The sequence below is a fragment of the Acipenser ruthenus genome, chromosome 48 (assembly GCF_902713425.1).
Source record: "Acipenser ruthenus chromosome 48, fAciRut3.2 maternal haplotype, whole genome shotgun sequence".
NCBI classification, from domain to species: domain Eukaryota; kingdom Metazoa; phylum Chordata; class Actinopteri; order Acipenseriformes; family Acipenseridae; genus Acipenser; species Acipenser ruthenus.
In genome coordinates this window covers 441,324-455,136 of record NC_081236.1, presented here as the reverse complement: position 1 = coordinate 455,136, position 13,813 = coordinate 441,324, and the positions used below count along the sequence as shown (strand labels likewise).

Here is a 13,813-nt window from a genome sequence, read left to right as displayed (position 1 = left end):
CGCACTGTGGTCTGTCATTTAATAGACTGGTGGGGCTGAAACACTGCACAGGAATGTTGCTCTGGATTCCTACTGGCATAGATAAGGGGGTTTGAGAGCGATTCACTTCTGTACCATGTAATGGCTTATCAACACTTGCTTGGTTCAGTGAAGGAGTCATTATTGCAATGGCGTGCCAAGCTGGGCTGTAATGCATTTGTATTTCAATGTCTTAAGCTATGCAAGGAGTAGCTTTGGCTCATAGTATTAATACATTTGAGAGTGACTACAGCATCACAAGAAGGAAACTGATTTGGGTCTGTTCTTGTGCCTATTTTATAGTTTCTTGGCAGGCACCCTTATCCAGGGTGACTTACAATTGTTACAAGATATTGCATTATTTACATACAATTACCCATTTATACAGTGGGGTTTTTACTGGAGCAATCTAGGTAATGTACCTTGCTCAAGGGTACAGCAGCAGTGTCTCCCACCTGGGATTGAACCCACGACCCTCAGGTCCAGAACCCTAACCAGTACTCCACACTGCTGCCCCAATTTTAGTCTTGTTCCCCTTTCTTAACAGAGGGAATTCTTACTGCAACACATCCTTTAAGTCCTGATTTCAAGATCTAATGGATAGATGACAGCTGTGCCTTCTGCTAGCTCTGTTGTCAATTCAATGCTTGTCTTTATATTCCTGAAGGATTTTATCTTCAAGTATTGCTCATCCTTGTTAGACAGCTTTTTGGGGTCTTGCAGTCCTGGGTTTGTCAATTACAGATGATGTTTCTCTGTGCTTGTGGATTATGCTTCGGATACCACACCTTGAAAATCGAGTGATGGGAGATATTTCACTCAATGTTTTTCCTTCTTTATGCGAGTCAAGGTTGTTATAATAGTAGAAAATACTAGTGGAGGCTTTGAGTAAATAAATTCTCAATGCATCATAAGGAGTATAAAAATGCAACCTGTCTCAGACTTTTGCACAGCAGTGTATAGATGAATAGAAAAAAAAAGAAACTCTATGCATTGCTAAAGTACTTTATTTTGTCCTCATAATTGCTTTCAAGTAATAAATCAAGACAAATCTTTTTCATTTCCACCACAGAGTTTGTGGCTGGGCTGGTTAGACCGGCGGCCCCTCCCCGGTGCTCTGTATGGTGTTCAGCGCTTCACACAGGAAGTCTCTCTGGAAGGTGGGCAGGGTCATGTGATTCACGATGTCCTTGAGCCTGTCCAGCTGCTGGGGGACGGTGGTGCAGCTCCGCAGTTCCATCAGGAACGAGCGGCAGAGCCCCGCCTCCTCGCCCTCTGCCTGACCCCCCCGCGACCTCTGCAGGGGCGGGGTCCGGAAAGCGGGCGGCAGGTCGATGTCGTGGCAGGACATCATGTAGAGACAGTCCCGGGTCGAACAGAGGGAGCACACACAACGAGGGGCCTGGAGAGCGAGGGGAGAAGAGACTGAGGCAAGCAGACCAGCGTTTGGGCTCTAGTGCCTTCATCAGTGTTATTGAAACTAAACTGAGTCAAGCAGACCAGCGTATGGGCTCTAGTGCCTTCATCAGTGTTATTGAAACTAAACTGAGTCAAGCAGACCAGCGTTTGGGCTCCAGTGCCTTCATCAGTGTTATTGAAACTAAACTGTGTCAAGCAGACCAGCGTTTGGGCTCTAGTGCCTTCATCAGTGTTCATGAAACTAAACTGAGTCAAGCAGACCAGCGTTTGGGCTCTAGTGCCTTCATCAGTGTTACTGAAACTAAACTGAGTCAAGCAGACCAGCGTTTGGGCTCCAGTGCCTTCATCAGTGTTATTGAAACTAAACTGAGTCAAGCAGACCAGCGTTTGGGCTCCAGTGCCTTCATCAGTGTTATTGAAACTAAACTGTGTCAAGCAGACCAGCGTTTGGGCTCTAGTGCCTTCATCAGTGTTCATGAAACTAAACTGAGTCAAGCAGACCAGCGTTTGGGCTCTAGTGCCTTCATCAGTGTTACTGAAACTAAACTGAGTCAAGCAGACCAGCGTTTGGGCTCCAGTGCCTTCATCAGTGTTATTGAAACTAAACTGTGTCAAGCAGACCAGCGTTTGGGCTCTAGTGCCTTCATCAGTGTTCATGAAACTAAACTGAGTCAAGCAGACCAGCGTTTGGGCTCTAGTGCCTTCATCAGTGTTATTGAAACTAAACTGTGTCAAGCAGACCAGCGTTTGGGCTCCAGTGCCTTCATCAGCGTTCTTGAAACTAAACTGTGTCAAGCAGACCAGCGTTTGGGCTCCAGTGCCTTCATCAGCGTTCTTGAAACTAAGTCAGGCAGACCAGCGTTTGGACCTGTGCCCTCATCTAGTTTCCTCTGGCTCTTAATCCTTAAATTATGTATTTGGCAGACGCCTTTATCCAAAGCGACTTGCAGGCGTTACAGGGCAGTACAGGGTTACAATGCAAGATTCATATTGAAGCTCTCACCTGAATCTGTAGCCTGACGAAGGTGGCGCTGCCCTTAGGCCAGCCTGGCAGCCTGCCCCCCGCCCCGCACCCGCAGCCCTGCACCTCCCTGCTTGAGTTGAGGGTCTCCAGCAGCACCAGGGAGTGGTTGAGCCCGCACCACACTGACACGGGCTGGCGCAGGTACGGCACCTGCAACAAACACAGCAAGCTTCAGCAAACTCAGAGCAGGTTTCGAAACGCAGCCTCTCAACTCTTTAGAGCTGTCAGGCTCTGGGGAGGATGTGATGTCATATCCCTATTAGGGTGTGTCAGGATGTGGGGGGTCCTAATACCTGCAGGGTACACTTGACTGCCCTGGCTTACCTGTGTGGGCTCGCCCCGGTCTATCTTGTCCCCGGTGCCTAGCTGTCCATAGCGGTTGTTCCCCTGCATGAAGATTCTCCCAAATTCATCCACCAGTCCCAAGTGGTTGAACCCCAGAGAGCAGCTCACCACCTGTGAGAGGGACAGGGTGCAGTCACCAGGCTTGGGGGTTCCTAGTAATTCCATTCCAATTCCAGTTCCAGTTCCAATTCCCACAATGCCCCATTCTCTTTTAATCACTTTCATTCACTGATGAAAACGGAAATTGGCAGCATTCTGTTGACAATGAGCTTCTCACCGTGGCAACAACTTAAAGTGAATACGCTGTTTGCTAGCCACTGAAAAATCGTTCATGTCTCTCAAACGTCAGTTCCACCTTTTTCAGTATCATTGTAATGACAATTGTACAGTAATTGCTCCAGCATCGTTGTAATAATTGTAATTATTCTTGCCCCCCCCAGGTCAGCTTACCTTTGATGGGAGGGGGAGAGCGAGGGGCATTTGAAGGTCGATGGGGTCGAAGGCGTGCAGAGTGCCGAAGAGATCTCGATACACCCCGGCCGTGTGCACCTCAAAATACACTCCCCCGGCATCTGAAACCACGAGCAAGCCCTTACAGAATAGTTCCTTCTGCTGAATGGGTACACAAACTTACAAGAAACTAAGAGCTGGTTTGATCAACCAGTACTCAACCTGCACTGACCTGTGATGATGTAGAGCACACTATTCTGATCTGTGATGATGTAGAGCACACTATTCTGACTGCACTGACCTGTGATGATGTAGAGCACACTATTCTGGTCTGTGATGATGTAGAGCACACTATTCTGATCTGTGATGATGGAGAGCACACTATTCTGACCTGTGATGATGTAGAGCACACTATTCTAACTGCACTGACCTGTGATGATGTAGAGCACACTATTCTGATCTGTGATGATGTAGAGCACACTATTCTGATCTGTGATGATGTAGAGCACACTATTCTGACTGCACTGACCTGTGATGATGTAGAGCACACTATTCTGACCTGTGATGTGTGATGATGTAGAGCACACTATTCTGACCGCACTGACCTGTGATGATGTAGAGCACACTATTCTGACCGCACTGACCTGTGATGATGTAAAGCACACTATTCTGACCGCACTGACCTATGATGATGTTCTGGCCGCACTGTCCACTCACTCACCTGTGACATAGAGCACGCTGCTCTGGTTGGAGTGGACCTGTTTGATGCACAGGTGGGGCAGGCACTTGGTGATCTTGCGCATGGACAGCTGGACGGTGTACGAGCGGGGCTGGTCAAGCTGGGTCTCGTTCACCGTCAGACTGTACACCTTCCCTTCATCTGCCAGGAGAACACAGAGGCACAGTGACCGGTACAGCACAGGGGTGCAGGGTACAGTACAGGGGAGCAGGGTACATCACTGGGGAGCAGGGTACAGCACAGGGGTGCAGGGTACAGCACAGGGGTGCAGGGTACAGCGCAGGGGAGCAGGGTACAGCGCAGGGGAGCAGGGTACAGCGCAGGGGAGCAGGGAACAGCGCAGGGGAGCAGGGTACAATGCAGGGGAGCAGGGTACAGCGCAGGGGAGCAGGGAACAGCGCAGGGGAGCAGGGTACAGTGCAGGGGAGCAGGGTACAGCACAGGGGAGGTGTGTCTGGTCCAGCTGTTACCCGTGAGCAGCAACAGGGCTCTCTCGCTCTCATGGCCCACCAGCCGGATGTCCCTGAACCTCATGGAGGAGTGGAAGGTCATCTTGAAGACTCGCTGGCCGCTGGACTGCAGGTAAACCTCGACGCAGTCACAGCGCAGGGCCGCGCCGTCCGGCCCCCTCGCGGACGCGCCCGCCAGCTCCCGCCGCGCCAGCACGTAGAGGTACTTCCTGTACGCCGTGTCGCTGCGCGGGTCCGTCGCAAACTGAGGGGCGGGGGGGAGACATAGCATTAAAAAAAACTATATGAACATAATTGAGATCTTTTATTTAACTTCATGTAAATCAAAGAAACTATAAAAAAAAAAGTCTACCGGAAGCCATAATCGTAGTACAGTTCATGTTAGATTTGTAAATGTCACATTTGTCGGTTTTTTATTAAGTATATGGGGGGGGGGGAAGCGGGGTGTAATGCAATATGGGCAGCAGTGTGGAGTAGTGGTTAGGGCTCTGGACTCTTGACCGGAGGGTCGTGGGTTCAATCCCAGGTGGGGGGGACACTGCTGCTGTACCCTTGAGCAAGGTACTTTACCTAGATTGCTCCAGTAAAAACCCAACTGTATAAATGGGTAATTGTATGTAAAAATAATGTGATATCTTGTAACAATTGTAAGTCGCCCTGGATAAGGGCGTCTGCTAAGAAATAAATAATAATATGTTTAACAATTATTCAGCAGGTTTCATTCAACTTCATGAAGCTCAGTGAGTTCATTCTGCAGGGGGCTGCGTCACGTTTGGTCAGGGCTGTGTATAGATGTGTATAAGGAATAGAAGCATGCGTTGCCAGGATGTATGAAGGCTCTCTGCGCTCACGTCCTTGGCGTGGCGGCACAGCACCACGTAGCGGCAGGCTCGCTTCCACTGGATCTGCCCGAGCGGAGAGGACACGAGGGCGTTCTTCAGGAAGAACAGCGTGCCGTTGTGGTCCAGGATGAAAACGTGGTCCTTCGTGGGCAGGAACTTCCTGTATCCGTGGGAGAGGTGCGGAGCCACGGCGCGGCTGAGCAGACGCTTCCGTCCTCCGAAAGTCTGGAAGAAGAGGCCCTTGGTATCTGAGAGAGACAGACGATAATAATATCTTTATTTTTTTTATATATAGCGCCTTTCATAGTGGACCACCATCGCAAAGCGCTTTACAGAGGCAGGCTGTGAACTGTGCATTATATGCAGAGTCACTTCCAATAGGACGTTGATTTAACATCTCATCCGCAGGACGGAGCACAAGGAGGTGAAGTGACTTGCTCAGGGTCACACACAGCGAGGCAGTCAGTGGCAGAGGTGGGATTTGAACCGGTGACCATCTGGTGACAAGCCCCTGGACTTTAACCACTGGACCGCACTGCCTCCTGTGATAACTAGAGCACACAGTCGCTGACAGAATCATAAACGCACACACACACACACACACACGGCCCCCCTCCCTCGCCCCGCCCCTCACTCACAGTTCAGGAGGGCCTCTCGTCTCCAGTGCGCTTCCTCAGGGCTGTGAGGGTCGGGGCTATATCTCGGCGCCACCGTGCTGCACAGCCTCCTCCACACCCCCTCGCTGTGGCACAGCTCCCGGAAGCAGCGGCTGGTCTGCCCCAGGGACACCACATCATCCAGACCCAGGAAAGCGATGATCCCGTCCAGCTGGGGGCAGCAGAGTCAAACAAGCTGGTCAAGTTTCAAAGACGTTGGCTGTGACGGGTACAACACCGAATGCATATTCTCCCTATCCCATTTAATGAGCGTCTTTTAACCCATCGTTAACCATCTGATCTTGTTGTGCATCGTGCAAGAAGCTCACCTGGAGCCTCACGTGGATGATTTGTATGGTACCTGCATGTCACGTATCGCAGTGTGAGATTGGTGTATCATTACACCCCTGCTGCTGATAGGCTGGTCTGGTTCATGCTCCTGTCGCAGGTGAATGTCATACGTCAGGTGCAGGCAGCTGTAAAAGCTGCACAGCTTCACTCTGACCATACAGCAAATGTTGACATTTTCCACAGGGTCAAAGTCTGATGTCTGAACCAACGTTTACAGTGACTGTTCATGAGGATTCTTACAACAGCAGCACAATTCACAATTTACAGCGACTTTCATCACAAGCATCACATAGCGCTCCACACACACACACACACACACACACACACACACACACACACACGGACACACACACACACGCACGCACGCACGCACACACGCACACAGACACACAGACACGCACGCACGCACACACACACGCACACAGACACACAGACACACAGACACGCACGCACGCACGCACACACACACACACGCACACAGACACACAGACACACAGACACGCACGCACGCACACAGACACACAGACACACACACACACACACACACACAGACACACACATAAAAAAGAACAAACCATTCAATTAAAAACAGTTTAATATAGAATTTGATAAAACAGATTTAAAAAAAAGTGGTTTGTAGAAATAGGTGATTGATGTGTGAATATGTATATGTAACTATAATATCTATCTATCTATCTATCTATATTAGAATGGATATGTATGTATTTATACATATATATATATATATATACACACATATATATATACTGTATATATATATATATATATTGTCATGTTTAGGAGCTCACACTCACAAGTTCTGGAGGCAGGGATTGGATCGACACAGGCTCCTTCTTTCCATCCCATTTCTTCCCAGTGGATTCAAGCGCGGGTTCTGATTGCTCCCTTTTTCTCTTTAACTGTTGAAGAAATATCAGAACGCTGAGTGACAGCCGCCCTCAGACCCTTTTTTTAACTACAAATGAGTCTATTATTAAATGCTGTATATGCAAATCATTTCTAAAACAGGGTCCCTATTAAAGCTGTGGGTGTGTTAAGTTAACGAGCGGCTCAGAGCGAGGATTTTTCTGCTCACTCTGATCACAGATGAAATCTCTGCTCAGAGGGAGCATAACTCATTAAGCGGGCTCTTTCACTGAGCTGCTCGCTCACTTAACACACTCACTGTAAGACAGCTAATAAATAGCCTATAGTTTATTGCCACAGAGTGAAACCAGAAACCTACAAAGCACACGGGTCCAAGGCAATAGAGTCATTAGCAACCAGTATCTCTTTATTAGATTGCTTTTGAACTTTGAAGGCAGCTTGTTGGGCTCCCTGCGGCAGAGAATGGACCTCATCCCAGCTGTCCCCAAGTTGGTTGTGGGACCCCGTACTCACCTTTGGGGGTTCCTCCCCCTTGCAGTATCTGGGGAACCCCGGACATTTTCCTTCCCCTGTCCTGTTGGCCATAAGATATCCCTAAAAGCTTCTCCTAGTTTAAGTCATGGGGACAGGCAGTTGAGACCGCCCAGCTACTGTATCTATCTCCCCTTAATCTAGACTGGAGCCCTGAATGCCACTAGACTGAACAGGGCATGGCTAGTCACCACGGCAACCGGGCCACTGTGATGTCACCGGCCCCTTTGTGATGTCATCGGGCGTCTCACAGGTGGACTGTGACATCAAAATAACTTGACGATGTAAAAAGTCGGTCTGAAGCATACAACTGATGGAAGTTTTTTTTAAAACGATGTTAAAATCCTTCTGTGCATAGCTGGAGTCCGATTTGGTAGCAATCTGCAGTGGACATTTGTTATGCAAATTTGAATATCTTTGAATATTGATTTAGCTGTGAATCAAAAGTAGAATTCCTTATCTGATTTATTTATTTATGTATTTATCTGGGACAGCGTACAATTTCTGACACGTCATCATATGTGTTGCACCCAGATTTAGCTATGAGCTCGTTTTCATGGGCAGTCCCTGAGCAGCTGTAGAGAAAGCAAGAAATTAAATAAACAAACACAAAAACGGAAAAAGAAAGCAAATCAGAAATGACCCGCTAAAGAAAGGAGAGAAACTCTATTGCACGGCAGAATGTATGCATTTTGGCCGTCATTTATGGATTGATTAGCTGAAGGGATCACGGAGCCCCTGTGCGGCTTGGAACTTGGTTTCAGGAGACGAGGTTTCAGGCCCCTGCGCGGCACACCAGGGGAGACTTGGGGGGGGGTTTGACACAGCAAACCTCAAACTAGGACTTCTGGAACCAGCTTTCAAGCCGCTGCTCCTGGAAAAGTGGCTTAGTGTTCCCTCATCTTTAGATGATCAACCAGCTACTAGGAACCGGACGAGCACTGACGTGTTCTGATGTGTTATATGGGAAGTACTGTAAGCACTGGAGGTACTGTGGGTAGGACGGCTGACTGAATGAAGGGAAGTCTTTTGGATGTGATCTCAGCTTTGTTTGAGTCTGACCAGCTGCTGGGATTTCATCCCGTTCCCCAATCCCAGAGCGCTAATGCTGGATCGAATCCAAGCCATTCCAGTCATTCCCTGGGAGTCTGCAGGATCGCAGTGATTTCACAACACGCTCTCACTCATTCTTGGTGCACAGGAACAGCAGAGCATGGTGTAATAAAACACAATGAACTACGAACGCCCCCATTCTCAATGATTTCACCAAATAAAAGTCTCCCATAGTAAAAGCCCAGCAAAGTGTAATACTGCACAGTGAAAGCAGGGTAAAGCATAGGGAAGCATTGTAAAGCACAGAGAGGTCTGGTAAAGCATAGGGAAGCATTGTAAAGCACAGAGAGGTGTGGTAAAGCATAGGGAAGCATTGTAAAGCACAGAGAGGTATGGTAAAGCATAGGGAAGCATTGTAAAGCACAGAGAGGTATGGTAAAGCATAGGGAAGTATTGTAAAGCACAGAGAGGTGTGGTAAAGCATAGGGAAGCATTGTAAAGCACAGAGAGGTCTGGTAAAGCATAGGGAAGCATTGTAAAGCACAGAGAGGTCTGGTAAAGCATAGGGAAGCATTGTAAAGCACAGAGAGGTGTGGTAAAGCATAGGGAAGCATAGTAAAGCACAGAGAGGTCTGGTAAAGCATAGGGAAGCATTGTAAAGCACAGAGAGGTGCGGTAAAGCATAGGGAAGCATTGTAAAGCACAGAGAAGTCTGGTAAAGCATAGGGAAGCATTGTAAAGCACAGAGAGGTGCGGTAAAGCATAGGGAAGCATTGTAAAGCACAGAGAGGTCTGGTAAAGCACAGGGAAGCATTGTAAAGCACAGAGATGTATGGTAAAGCATAGGGAAGCATTGTAAAGCACAGAGAGGTGTGGTAAAGCATAGGGAAGCATTGTAAAGCACAGAGAGGTACTGTGAAGCATATTAAAAAACAAACCAGGGCAAACTAACCCTTATAAAAGTTTCCCATAGTAAAAGCACCCTTAATTGTCGGGATGAAGTCAGAATTCCTGATCCGAGACGGTGGAATTCCTGGTATTCCGAGGCATGCAGTGTCTGGCGCATGTGCTGCGTGGCTGGGCTGGCAAGGCTGGACTTCTGGGGCAGCTGCTTGTGAGACACTGAGGGGCTCGGCCAGCAAGGACAAGGGTCCACAATCAAGCAGAGACCCCCAGCAGACCAGCGTTTGGGCTCTAGTGCCTTCATCAGGGTTATTGAAACTAAACTGAGTCAAGCAGACCAGCGTTTGGGATCTAGTGCCTTCATCAGTGTTACTGAAACTAAACTGAGTCAAGTAGACCAGCGTTTGGGCTCTAGTGCCTTCATCAGTGTTATTGAAACTAAACTGAGTCAAGGAGACCAGCGTTTGGGCTCTAGTGCCTTCATTAGTGTTATTGAAACTAAACTGAGTCAAGCAGACCAGCGTTTGGGCTCTAGTGCCTTCATCAGTGTTACTGAAACTAAACTGAGTCAAGCAGACCAGCGTTTGGGCTCTAGTGCCTTCATCAGTGTTATTGAAACTAAACTGAGTCAAGCAGACCAGCGTTTGGTCTCCAGTGCCTTAATCAGTGTTACTGAAACTAAACTGAGTCAAGCAGACCAGCGTTTGGTCTCCAGTGCCTTCATCAGTGTTATTGAAACTAAACTGAGTCAAGCAGACCAGCGTTTGGGCTCCAGTGCCTTCATCAGTGTTATTGAAACTAAACTGAGTCAAGCAGACCAGCGTTTGGGCTCCAGTGCCTTCATCAGTGTTATTGAAACTAAACTGAGTCAAGCAGACCAGCGTTTGGGCTCTAGTGCCTTCATCAGTGTTATTGAAACTAAACTGAGTCAAGCAGACCAGCGTTTGGGCTCCAGTGCCTTCATCAGTGTTATTGAAACTAGAAGAGACTCAGTCAAGCAGACCAGCGTTTGGGCTCCAGTGCCTTCATCAGTGTTATTGAAACTAAACTGAGTCAAGCAGACCAGCTTTTGGGCTCTAGTGCCTTCACCGGTATTATAAGAATCGATGTATAAGGATGTCAGTGTGTGTGTGTGTGTGTGTTAGTGTGCGTGTGTGTGTGTGTGTGTGATGTAATAAGACATCTGTGCTCTTAGTGAATGAATTACAGGTCCCTAAATGGACGAGGGAAAGGGTTGAAGCAGAACGATGTTAGACCGTGACTGGAAGGAGGGTCATTTGGGAAAGACAAAAGGCAACGTTAGGAGACGAATCACAAAAGACAGCGGGGTTCTGCCTGAATGACAATGCCACTGGACTGCAAACAGAACTGGAGTCAAACTGGGAAAGTCTCCATGAAAGTGGAGAGCTTCACTGGTTCCGTGGTTGCTAGGAGAGGGAAAGAATGGGGCAGGTGGGGGGGTGGAGCAGCGGGTAGGTTTTTGGGAAGAAGGGGTGGAGCAGATAGAAGAAGGCGGCTGGGGGGGGGGGGGTTCTGAATATTTAACATTTATAGCCCTATTGTTAGTTTTTGGGATGTTTGCAATGATCTTATCGCGATTATTCAGAGGTTGCGCTTCGGTTAGTCTGTGTGAAGGTGTTTGGTCTGTGAGTTCAGGAGCTGCTCTTCGGGTCTAGAAAGCGAGTTTAAAACGAACGTATGAAAAAACGATACAGGGAAAAAAAATAGTTGAGTAATTGTGATTACAATAAAAACCTGTGAATGCCAACGCGGAAAAGAGGTGACAGTGACAAATTCAAAACCCGTTTCAGAGATTTTGAAAACAGAGGCTTGATTAAACGACAGCAGAAAAAAACTGAACGCCAGCAGAATGCGCCTGAATAAGTCTGTGGTCTAAATCTATGGAACAAGGGAATGGTTCAACAGGATTGATGAAGGGACAGAAAGTATAGCGCCGTTAGAATATATACAATATATATATACTGATAGCGGTATAGCCTACAGTAAAAACGCAATTACCATTTAATTACCATGCACATTGCATTTGTAAAATGCAGTTATTTTTCAGTATAATATTCAACATATTTGTTGATACCATCCAATAACGTTTTTGTTTTTTTTCTCAAGCGTTCAAATTGCTTTGTAATTTTTTTTTTTTTTTCATAATATTACACTACGATCGATATTTCGAATGGCTGAATACTAAACCACTCCACGCGTGCATTTTTATGAATTCTGGCGTGCTATTCTTGAACTTGCCCGCCACAAAAACAGCACTGCTTAATTTCAAAAACAGTTACAAAAACCCCAAACAGTTTACATTGGTTTAAACGCCTGTCGATAACGAAACCTCGTTTTTGTCAACTAATTTCTGCCAAACCACTTTCTTCAACGACACGCCCACTTCATTCAATGACACGCCCACATTCAACGACACGCTTAACTTTTTTCAACGACACGCCTATTTTCTTCAACGACACGCCCACTTTCTTTGACGAAATCTGCGCTGGACCACGCCCACTCCCTTAGTTCAGCCCGCCCCCCCTCTCCCCGCCCGCCTCAAGGACATCCTTGGCCCGCCTTCTCTACTCTACTGGCTGTGCTTCACATCAGTCACCCGCCCTCCGGTTGTAATCCACGCCCCCCTCAACCCGCCTTCCTACGAAACCCCACGCCCTCCCCTCTCTCTTCCACTTACCCAACTGGCTAGCGTTCCTGTCAATCAGCCTGTTGTCAAAATTCTCAGACAACCACAACCCCTCACCCGCCCACTCCAATTGAGGTTCTAGAACAGAACGGCGGTAGGAGCTCGTGCTGCTGAAGTTGCCTGGCGACGAAGACTTGAGAAGGGGGCCGTGGATTATTTACATCGTCCCGAAAGCGGATTATATTATCGATGGCAGCGGGCGAGGAGTCCGCTCTCCCGGCTGGCATAGCTGGGAGCCGCAGCGTGGAAAAGGCGCTGGAAGAAGCCGTGGCGAGCGGCGCGTTAAACTTATCCAACAGAAAACTTAGAGAGTTCCCCTCCGCCGCTAGAAATTGCGATTTATCCGACATTACGCAAGCGGGTGAGTCCTTTATTACATACAGCGCGTTGTAGCTGACGAACAATAACAATTATTATTATTATTATTATTATTATTATTATTATTATTTATTTTGTATAATTGCGTTGAAACATCATTTTTAGTTGACTGACGCGCAACTTCCCTTCCTGGTTTGTTGTGTTGCAATGTATAGAAAAGCAGAAATTGGTCCCGTATATGCAATCTGTGTGTAATAATGGTGGTGGTTCACGCAGTGTTGAAGTCCACAGTGATCAGCATGATAAGGGGACGTTTTGCATCGCGCAGGTAAGTTTTTGGTTTCTGCTGTGACAGTGCAGTAAAGAAACTGCGTAATATATACCATCGTTAGATTTGGTCTCCTCTGCACGCACCGTAAATAAATTGAAGGATAACGCCTTTTTTTATTGTCTGAAAATAAATCTATTTTTTTGGTATTTTTGAAATTCGGGCATAAGGTTCATTTATTGTTGGTTAAACATGTTTTTTAAATACACACACACTATATATAAACATTGGAGGTATTTATCGGTTTTTTGACGGCATGCCAACTACTTGTTATTGTTTTATATTCAAATCCATGATTTATTCTTACATGATGTATATAGTGTGACATCATTTTTACTAATATATTTAAATCTGTATTCATTCTAATTAACATCATTTTTTATAAACTTATATTTATGTTATCATGCAATGCTGGCTCTGAGGATCAGCCTTGATTTGGCCTCCCCGGCGCATCAGCATGCACAACTTTGAAAGCTGTGCTCTTAGACTATGTAGGTAAAATTGTGATATTTTTTTTTCCTTCTTATTAATGGGAACGAATTAGAATAGTCAGTGGAACCCTATTTAGTAAAATACAAGCATTGTAAAGCACAGAGAGGTGTGGTAAAGCATAGGGAAGCATTGTAAAGCACAGAGAGGTCTGGTAAAGCATAGGGAAGCATTGTAAAGCACAGAGAGGTCTGGTAAAGCATAGGGAAGCATTGTAAAGCACAGAGAGGTCTGGTAAAGCATAGGGAAGCATTGTAAAGCACAGAGAGGTGTGGTAAAGCA

The 13,813-nt window shown here is 47.0% G+C and overlaps 2 protein-coding genes across 4 annotated transcripts in view; one reads left to right on the top strand and one right to left on the bottom strand.

Annotated features, from left to right (window-relative positions):
- Positions 1-1,040: 1,040 nt before the first annotated feature.
- LOC117971643 (F-box only protein 24-like) lies at positions 1,041-7,787 on the bottom strand. The gene is made up of 10 exons (XM_059014485.1): positions 7,716-7,787; positions 7,130-7,234; positions 5,946-6,135; positions 5,317-5,555; positions 4,466-4,709; positions 3,978-4,136; positions 3,257-3,378; positions 2,786-2,917; positions 2,441-2,611; positions 1,041-1,420 (listed from the first exon to the last, which is right to left on the bottom strand). The coding sequence occupies exons 1-10, from the start codon at positions 7,785-7,787 to the stop codon at positions 1,109-1,111; spliced, it is 1,746 nt and encodes a 581-aa protein (XP_058870468.1). The 3' UTR covers positions 1,041-1,108.
- Positions 7,788-12,421: 4,634 nt separating this feature from the next.
- The window catches only part of LOC117962591 (leucine-rich repeat and calponin homology domain-containing protein 4-like), a 38,064-nt gene continuing 36,672 nt past the window's right edge, over positions 12,422-13,813 (top strand). For 2 of the 3 annotated variants that reach the window (XM_059014606.1, XM_059014605.1), the window contains exon 1: positions 12,423-12,757. In XM_059014606.1, the coding sequence (XP_058870589.1) occupies positions 12,586-12,757 (172 nt within the window). In that variant the 5' untranslated portion in view covers positions 12,423-12,585. Of the gene's footprint in view, positions 12,758-13,813 lie in introns of all 3 variants that reach the window. The other variant, XM_059014607.1, reaches the window with a different exon arrangement.

Bases quoted from the DNA above. Each gene is read 5' to 3' on its own strand.
- LOC117971643 (XM_059014485.1), bottom strand. From the start codon at position 7,787: ATGGCCAACAGGACAGGGGAAGGAAAATGTCCGGGGTTCCCCAGATAC. The intron at 7,235-7,715 runs GTGAGTACGGGG...TTTCTTCAACAG, and splicing joins AGGGGGAGGAACCCCCAAAG to TTAAAGAGAAAAAGGGAGCA. The intron at 4,710-5,316 runs GTGAGCGCAGAG...CCCGCCCCTCAG, and splicing joins TGTGCCGCCACGCCAAGGAC to TTTGCGACGGACCCGCGCAG.